The sequence below is a fragment of the Trichechus manatus genome, unplaced genomic scaffold (assembly GCF_000243295.1).
Source record: "Trichechus manatus latirostris isolate Lorelei unplaced genomic scaffold, TriManLat1.0 scaffold00078, whole genome shotgun sequence".
In the NCBI taxonomy this organism is placed as follows: domain Eukaryota; kingdom Metazoa; phylum Chordata; class Mammalia; order Sirenia; family Trichechidae; genus Trichechus; species Trichechus manatus.
The window spans coordinates 1,485,337-1,495,395 of record NW_004444014.1 but is presented as its reverse complement, the minus strand read 5'-3'; the positions used below and the strand labels follow the sequence as shown (position 1 = coordinate 1,495,395).

General features: G+C 37.3%; 1 protein-coding gene across 1 annotated transcript in view; it reads right to left on the bottom strand.

The window, feature by feature from the left end:
• Positions 1-10,059, bottom strand: part of EPG5 (ectopic P-granules 5 autophagy tethering factor) — a 125,855-nt gene that overhangs the window by 43,510 nt on the left and 72,286 nt on the right. Inside the window, exons 28-31 of the mRNA XM_012556797.2 lie at positions 6,982-7,124; positions 5,599-5,755; positions 2,958-3,152; positions 1,605-1,818 (exon numbers count right to left, since the gene is read on the bottom strand). Of these exons, the coding sequence (XP_012412251.1) occupies positions 1,605-1,818; positions 2,958-3,152; positions 5,599-5,755; positions 6,982-7,124 (709 nt within the window). The remainder of the gene's footprint in view (positions 1-1,604; positions 1,819-2,957; positions 3,153-5,598; positions 5,756-6,981; positions 7,125-10,059) is intronic.

Genomic DNA, 10,059 nt, shown 5'->3' with positions numbered 1-10,059 from the left:
GGGTTGACATGTTGTGGGGTTGGTAACCAATGTCATAAAACAATATGTGTACTACCGTTTCATGAGAAACTATTTGTTCTGTAAGCCTTCACCTGAAGTACAATTAAAAAAAAAAAAAAGTCACATCCCAGAGGACAGGAATAATACCTCAAGTACCTTCCAGCCAGAGGTAGCATGAGGATCAAAGAGGATAACACAGGTTCTCCTAAGAAGCATGATGTCAGTTGCAGTATGTCATGTGTGAGCTATCTATGGGACGGTGAAGAGTCTGTGTCCAATGGCTACTGTCGTCTGGAACTTAAGACAGAGGCCTTGAATCAAGCTATAAGTGTGGGAGTCACACATCTCTAGAAGATAGCAGTGAAACTAGGAAAAACAGTGGGCTCATCCGGGTAGAAAAAAACAGAGTAGAAGAGCAAAGGATGGACCTCTAGGAACACCAACATTGTAGCCAAGGACAGAAAGGAAAACCAGGAGGCTATAGGTCATGAAATCTGAGATGTGGTATTGTTATTTCTTAGGCCTTTAACTGAATTACTTTTCCTGTTAAGCATATATTTCTTGCTAAACACATGTCAATGGTTACCTATATAAATAGTGTACAATCTCTCAGAAAGGTTTCAAGGAAAATAACCCATAATACATAATTAATCACACTTAAAAATTTACAACAAAAATTAGCTATGCACATACTCAGGAAAATTTGTATAAATACATTTCCCTACCACCATTCTCCACTCACTCTGCAACTTGCCTCTGCAGAAAACAATAAAAGTTTGAAGTGCTTTGAAAACGAGAGACCATACATTTCAGGATCCTTCAGGTAGCCCAATCCATAAAATCATTAACTTATTCATTAAACAATTTCTATTAAGTAACACAAAGATTTGGTATAAAGCAAAATTTAGTTGTCCACTATATCTATAAAAGTATGAAAAAAGTAAACACTATTCCATTTATCAAGTTTCAGTAAAATTACTGCCTAGTGATATTCTGGGGAAAGAAAGGAAAAAAAGCCTACCTACACCCTTTATTCCTCCTCTAAGATGTCTATGGAAAGCTGTAGGGTGGACAAGACAGAAATGGTGGGGATGTGAAAATTTTATTGGTGCCCTTTTCCTCGGCAAATATAAATACAGTCTATGTTTATACAGTGATAAAATTCATTTGCAAAAAATTAGGAGGGGTATTTATTTGGAACTACAGAGAAACCAACTGGTATATTAAACTTATTGCAAGGGGGCAACTTCCTTCCCTTGCCAGTTATTTAGTCTACAGAGGAAGAAGCCTCCACTCCCACCCACCCCAGTTCTGAACAGCTACAGAGTCAAGGTAAAGAGATGAATGCGTGACTGTGGACTCCAACACCAAAGACTAAGCACTATCTTGCCCCATTATGGCCCATTCTATCATTTAGTTCAATAACTGACCATTTTTAGATATTGCAACCTTTTGGATATTGTTCATCGAGCACTTCAGGTGAGGATTAGTGATTCTAAATCCCTGTACTCATATTATTTTTACAATTTTGGATGACGTCTGTAGGATGTGATACTAAATATTCAGTGATCTGGTTAATCACAACTTCAAATGAAGGCACTTACTTTGCATCAGCAGCCTGAGAATGTCACTGTACTGGTCAGGGAACTGATAGAGGAGGAGGTAAGTCCAGTGCTTACAGAAAAGATTAAATGGCATCAAAATATCTTCATCTGGTTCAAGGCCCCAGGCAGTAAGTGCTGAATGAATGGACTCCAGAAGCCTGGTACGATCAGACAGAGGAGGTTTAGTGGAGTTTAGCCATAGCTTAAGATCGAACTAAAAAGAAAAAGAAACAAGAAGCAATTTTATTTATACCAGAAAATTCATTAAAGTAGAGAAAGGTCAGTGCAAATTTCATTTAAAAATTGAAAACAACATGTATATACAAGTAGGTAAAAAAATATAAAACCAAGCCCGCTGCCGTCGAGTCTGATTGATGACATTATGTCTCTGTCTCTACTTCACTCTCTGGGATCTCAGAGGCAGAGTTTTCTGAACAGTCTTTTTTGTAATTTAAAAATATTACTGACCTTTCATTATTGGTTTACAATTCTATTCTGTTCCTGAATGGTCCACACATTTGTATCTGTCTAATCACAATACAGGGTGGCTATGAGTAGGAATCAACTCGACGGCAACGGGTTTAATCACAGTATATTTTCTCTACAAGACGTGGACCAGAACTTTGTAGTTCTCCTTCACTGGCCACAGTGCCACAAACAAGCAGCCACTTTTATAGAACTGTCTCAATTTAACAGCCATGTTTCTAAATCTGCAGTTACCTATTTCGGCTAATAAAAATCCCAAACTATAGAACATCTTCTCCCTCATTACAGTCTCTGGGGCCTAAAAAATGCCCAGGTTTTATTGATTCGTAGGTGTCAAGTGAAGGTAAAATGGCTAAGGCTGTATAATTCTCAACTGGTTAAGTAAACTCACGGCCGTGGTTTACAAGAGTTAATACTCTACTCAGAATGAAAACTTAAACAATTTGCTTACATTCAGCTTGTCCTAAATATGAGAGACTTGGACATGTTGCAACTCCTTTACCAAACACTAGTTAGGCGTAAGTTCAGAGTAATTTCAAAAGAGGGATGTATTAAATTACTAATAAGAATATTTTCAAAACTGTACTAAGTTTTTTAAGAGGACCTGGGAGCTAGTCTTTTTTTTTTTTGGAGCTAAGTCTTCTTTATACTACATAAATAAGACTGTATAACAAAATACAAGTAAAGCCCCATGAGAGGAAGCTATGGGATCAGGCCGCTCAAAGATCACACAAAATGTGAAGAGGGCCTGTCAGCCTATGGTCAACCTGGAAACAGGGCTCCAGAGCCCCTTTCATTTCTACAGAGTGGGAAACAACAATCATTTTTACAGTTGAGTGATAATATCAGGACTGAATCACATCTCACCTTGGTTAGCAGCATGAAAATCATATCACTATTGTCCTCACTTAGAAACTTGACCACTTTCTCATATAGCTGTATGAACTCTGCGGGCGTAGCACTGGGAGTGAAGAAAGGAGACAGAAGAGAGCAGAGCCTTCTATTCTTCAGAATGGTCTGAAGTACTTTCTTGCATTCCGATTTAGTGCCACTGATAAACACCTTGAAAGAATAAGGAGGAAAAATGTCACCAATTCTCCCCTCTCCAATTTTTATTTAAGCAACTAGGTTTCAAGGGGTAGTAAATAAAGTGAATAGAACTTTTTCTAAATGAAAATATGAAACAGTCAAAAAAAATCTAAATCAACACAGATAATCCTATCACTTCCAATGTAGGTGACATTGAAAATTCTGCATAATCCACCAATCTGATTTGGACAATCATATATAGAAAACATTGAGATAACTGTACTAGAAAATTTTTAAAAGATTAAAATATTAGGGTAATCTGAATCTAGAAATTTGCAACGAGCCTACTAAATATCAAAGGTGATTCTATATAATGCCAAGAAAACAAAACTTCTAGATTATAGATTTTGTGGGAGATGTAACTTTCATAATTAATATATAATCATGATAACTTTGCCTTATTTTAACTCAGGTCTAATGTTAAAAAGTACCATAATAAAGCAAATACTTAAATAATCTCAAGGTGAGGAAGCCTTTGATAAGCTTGACCACCAAAAAAAGAAACCAAACCCATTGCCACTGAGTCAATTCTGACTCAAAGCGACCCAACAGCTTGACAACATACAGAAATAATAATAAAGAACAAGACTGACAGATTTGAATATATAAAAATTTTAACAAGGCAAAAAGTATCATAAAATTAAAGGAAAATGACAAACTAGAAAAATTTATTTATAAAACATTCTAGATACCAAGTTAGTCGTCTGGAGGAGTTTTTACAAAATCAAAAAATGAGAAAGTCTTCAACAGAAAAATATGCAAAGGGCAATAACCCTGGTAATTCAAAAAAATATATAAATGACCAAAAAACACATGGCAAGACATACAACTTAACAAGTACTTAAGGAAATGCAAATTAAAATAATAATGCTATTACATTAGCAAGATTTAAAAAGAACGCTAACTCCTAATGTCGGTTATGTTGCAGAGAATAATAAATTCAAACCCTATTATGACAGTACAAATAGGTACAAACATCCCCGGAGGGCAGCGTGACAATATATGTTAAATGTCATTCCTTTTGACCTAGCAATCATACTTCTAGGAAATAATCCTTAAAAAAAATAGTGACAAGTTCACAAAAATGTATGTGTAAGAACATTTATCTCAGACTTATTGTAGCAAAACAAGCTGCCTAAATATCCATACTGAGGGAACTAGCTCAATATATTACAACGTATCTGTATCATGGAGCACTATGCAAACATTAGACACCATGATATAGATGTGCATTTATTAACACAGAATGATGTCCAAAAGATTATAAAATGAAAAAGGCAGGTTATGAAACAGCATGTAACTGTTTTTGAGAGTTGATCACAATATATAAATATATGTAGGAAGGATATAACATTTTTACATTTATACACACATCCACTACATCCGGAAACCCTGGTAGCATAGTAGTTAAGAGTTTGACACCAGGCGCTCCCTGGAAACCCTATGGGGCAGCTGTACTGTCCTATGGGGTCATTATGAGTCGGAATGGTTTGGTACACTATACCCTTTCACCGTACTTATTCAATCTGTATGCTGAGCAAATAATCTAAGAAGCTGGACTATATGAAGAACAAGGCATCAGGATTGGAGGAAGGCTCATTAACAGTCTGCGATATGCAAGATGACACAACCTTGCTTGCTGAAGGTGAAGAGGACTTGAACCACTTACTGATGAAGATCAAAGACTACAGGCTTCAGTTTGGATTACACCTCAACATAAAGAAAACAAAAACCCTCACAACTGGACCAAGAAGCAACATCATGATAAACAGAGAAAATACTGAAGTTGTCAAGGATTTCATTTTGCTTGGATCCACAATCAACACCTATGGAAGCAGCAGTCAAGAAATCAAACAACGAATTGCGCTGGGCAAATGTGATGCAAAAGAACTTTTTAAAGTGTTGAAAAGCAAAGATGTCCCTTTGACGTCTAAGAGGCACCTGAGCCAAGCCATGGTGTTTTCAATTGCCTCATATGCATGCGAAAGCTGGCCAATGAATAAGGAAGACTGAAGAATTGATGCCTGTGAATTATGTTGTTGGCTAAGAATACAGACAATACTGTGGACTGCCAGCAGAAGGAACAAATCTGCCTTGGAAGAAATACAGCCAGAGTGTTCCTTGGAAGCAAGGATAGGGACACTTGATCTCACGTACTTTGGACATATTATCAGAAGGGACCAGTCCCTGGAGAAGGACATCATGCTTGGTAAGGTAGAGTGTCATTGAAAAAGAGGTAGACCCTCCACGAGATGGACTGACATAGTGGCTTCAACAATGGGCTCAAACATAAAAATGATTGTGAGGATGGCACAGGACTGGGCAGTGTTTCCTTCTGTTGTACACTGGGTCACTATGAGTCGGAACTGACTCGATGACAACTAACAATAACAAGGCTAAAAACACAGAATAACCTTACCTGTCCCAAGATCTCAATGCATGAAGTAAAGAACTGCCTTGTAGGAGGATGACGCTGTGTCTCATCACTGACATAATCCACAACAGTAAAGAAAAGGTCAATGCCAACTTTCTGAACTCCAGGTGTAGGCTGTAACTTGTAGGCGTTCACTAAGGCCCTGTGGGAAAATTTAGGTAAGATTATTGGTCTACAGTGAGAGAATCTATATTCACAAGTGTTTCTTTGTATACCCTACAAAGATATACAGGCAAAATGCTTAAGAGTCCTAAGAATCCCATATACATGTTACTTCAGAAATATTTCATGGAGAAAATGTGTATCTCTCAACTTATTTTCAATATATAGTAATGATTTCATGCCCTCCTCGCGGAGGCAAAATAATAGCTGTATTATAAGGACTAATTAACAGTCTTACTCTTTTTAAATTTTTTCATATGTTGTATGTAATTCATAGTTTGTCATTTAACTCCAGGCATACCTTACATAATATATATTTTTAAAAACAAGAACCCTGATTTCTCTAAACTCTATAATCCAAAACACTGACTGAGGTTGAGGAAAGATTTTTGTAAAGAGTAAGATTCTAGAAAAAAAGATATCCTTTTTAATTCTCACACTTAAGTTCCTTCCTTTCCTGGTAAAAGAACTATCAACCTCTTATTTACCTTCTCCTCCTCCTTCCCAGGCCCCCCAACCAAACCCACAAAAGGACTCATTGTTCCCCTCCACCCTACCACCCTAATCTACTGAGGTAGCTGCTGGTACCAGAATATGGAGTCACCTTAAAGTCAGAGAGTACCCCTTCCCTCTCCTGAGTCATGTCCTGAGGCTTTAGGAGGAAAGGAAATGGTGAGAGTAAGCCCGGTGGCTCCAGGAGAAAACCACAATGGCCAAATTCAAGTTAGAAACTACACTTGAGAGTCATAATTCCCCTGAGCAATTCTACTGCAAACTTTGCTCAATAACCTAAGAGTTGACAATGATGACTTCCTGGGTAAATGCAACTCTGACATAAAACTTAAGCCATAAATCTCTCCATGACTGAATTTCAATGCACTGTATCATCTCATAATTCAAGTGTCAACAAACTTTTCTTACAAACAGCCAGAGAGTAAGTACTTTATGCTTTGCAGGCCATAAAATCCCTGTCATAACTACTCAACTCTGCTACTGCGGCATAAAAGCAGCCATAGACAATATGTAAATTGTCGAGATCCAAAAAAACTTTACATACAAGAACAAGTGATAAGCCAGATTTGGCCCAAAGGTCGTAGTTTGCTGTTCTCTGTACTGACTGGTAGGTCTGGGGGATGCAGCAGCATATACAATTACTATCAATAGTAACAAGATAATATTTTAAATTAGAATACCCTCAAAACTTACGTAATCAAGTTTTCTGCATGCACAGCGGCTTCCACAATATGAAGTGATGGTGGTTTAGCAGCTTCTGCTTGCAAATGCTTCACTTCTTTTCGCAAAACATGGAGCTGCTGGCTTACTGCTTCATTCTTATGCATACCTTCAAACTAACAAAAATTAAAGTGGTCAACAGACTTTCTTCCCCTACATGTTTCTAGAACAGATGCTTTATTACAAACACGCGAGGCATAGGATGAATGGAATATTATCATCATTAATATTATATAACTCAAAACGCTCCACTAAACCTGAAAATGATGGGAAAAAATTATTCAAGAATCTCAGGTTTATTATAAAGAATCAAGCTCAACTTAAAAGAATTTTATTATAAAAATTCCAAGTTATATATATACACGGATACACACACACGTATTTGCCTTTTAAACTACTATGATCCTGAGTTAATCACTGGTTCAAAGTCTTTTGTAGGATATATTCTACTTCACTTATGCTTAGAGTCCACCAATCCTCATCAAAAACAGACTCAATGTCTTCCACCCCTGAGGCTTTCTTTTTTTTTTTCTTTTTTTTTTTTTGGTGAACAGAAGTTCCTCCTCTGTTGATCAGGCCTCTCTGTTCTCCCATTCCAAAAGCACGTACAACTGGAAATACTCAGCTTCGCATCTCCTGCATGTCTGGCATAACAGAGGATGTCACAACAGATGTTGTTGACAAAACAACTGCCATTTTTAAAGGAAGAAAAGATATCTACTCATAAAACAAATAATAAAATAGGATAAAAATATGAGAAAGCATCCAAATCAGCTGCGTGTCTAAGAAAAAGGAACCGGCTCGTCCAGTGGTTCCTAAAAGCTGGCCTTTGATAAAAACTTTATTGGTTCTCAGTAAAGATGTGAGAAATAACAGAAATTTATTGAATGCTAAAAAAAATAAAAACTAAATTCATTTCAATTTTAAAAAACTACCCTTTATTTTGGAGATTATGTCCTTCCTTCTTGAGGGAGTTGTTAAAATACCCTTTAATTAATTGATGGTGACATATATGGCAACTGGTTTTGTGTATTAATGTCCTTTTTTGACAAAACAAAAAAACTGGCAATCATATGTTGAGCCCTGCTCCTCCCCCAGTTTTTATTTTTAATTGGTTTATATGGTCAGAAGTTTAAGAACTAGTACACTTGATCAATGTGGCCTGAGGAGCTAGGAAAGATGGGACTTATTGGAGGTGGAGAAATGCAGAAGAAATCAGAGGACATCTAGGCCCAGGATGTAATACAAAGACAGAACCAATATAACAGATGCGTTGGGGGGAGCAGACAGAGGGAAGCAAGGAGGAGCCCCTCCCCCCAGGCAGATGCTGGGGGCTGGTGCTGAAGTGTGCAGTGCAATCAGACCAAGGGTGGAAGGGCTGTCTTGGGGAGGTCTTTAATACCAGGCTTAGGAGTTTGGACTTATCTTGCAGACATGGCAGAGAAAGCTGAAATTTGAAATCCTACATTCTTCTCAAAGGGTCTCTCACAGTTACATGGGTGAGCAGTAGGGTCTATATTTTGCTTTTATGCACTTGCCCAAACCCAGTCATCAGTGCCCCCTGCAACAATTACAGATATCCTTTGTAAATAATGCACATGCTTAATTCACACATTTATTTAATCAAGGCCCTCATGTCCTCGTTGGGATTATCATCATAAATTCCACATCAAAAGCTCCTGAAGCGCATGGTCCATTTGCTGTGCTTTACACAGAAGCCCAGCACAGCACAGCACAACCCTGACTGTACACTTAGCACCCATTTTCTATGATCATGATGATAACCTTCTTCTATAAAAATCACCAATGTTGTGTTAGAAATCTTTACAAAATTTCTTGCTTTAAAGAAAAAATAAGCTGTCAGTATGACATTAAAGGCATGAAAACGACTATCTAATGTTAACAATAATTACTTTAATTTTTACTGTTGGAAAAATAAAATATTAAAAATTAAATTACTTGCATTAAAACACACAATAAGTCGATGCAACTATTCAAATTAAATTTCAAAATTTTCAAGTAACAGACCAATGTTTAGTGGCCTAGAATGTGATTAGGAGTATGCACAGTCAGCTCTTTGCCTAATATGTCATCACCTTCAGTTAGACTGGGTCTGTGAGCATCACGGAGTGCCCTTGGCCCGCTTAAGACAAACTGGCCAAACGCAGGAAAAGAGAATCTGAGAGGTGGAAGGAAAACTGTGAGAATGCAGGAAAGCAGAGAGACAAAGGATGAGAGAGACAAGAAAAAAGTTCACTTGACTAAGAAATGCAGAGACAAGACTAAAATCACTATGTAACCTGAACTTGAAAACTGCCAACACATGTTCTAGAAAATACTGATGCTGAAGAACAAAATAAAACCAACTAGTTTAGTAGAGTTTAGACACTCACAAAAAATAGCCTAAATTTGTCATTATTTTCTAGTCTACATATTTTTATTCATTGTTCCCACCCACTGTTGAAAGCTTTCTTTTCTTATTAGAACAGAAGTGAGAGGTTGAATGACTACTGGCTCACAATTACAAGAAGTTGCAGACAATAGAACAAAGCAACATGGTGGAAGCCACTCGAGTCACTTAAAGTAGACAAAGAAATTTAAAAGTTAGTCGAATCATGTCCTTCAGCAAGTTCTTACAATAACGTGAGGACCTCAGTGGGTCTTTTCCATCTTTCATCTTTAGGAATGAGCAAATTTTTCACATGATAATAAATCAATCCTGGGTCCAGCAAACATTCCCCACAATACCGAAGTACAACAAAAGGGACCTTATTATGAATCACTGCATTTCCTCAGGGAATATCATTGAATCATTAGAAAATTTTTTTAGGAGGGGAGACCATAGAAGAAGCACGTCTCAGCTCCCATGAAATATATTTGGCTTTCGGTGACTTCCGGCAAGATGGCGCTCTAGGCAGAAACACCACGCTGTCCCTCCACAACAAAGATCCGATAAACTAAGCCAAACAGAGAATCAACAATCCTGAAACCCTAGAACATCAAATGAAGAGATAAAGAACTCAGCCGAACACCAAACGGAGTAAGAATACT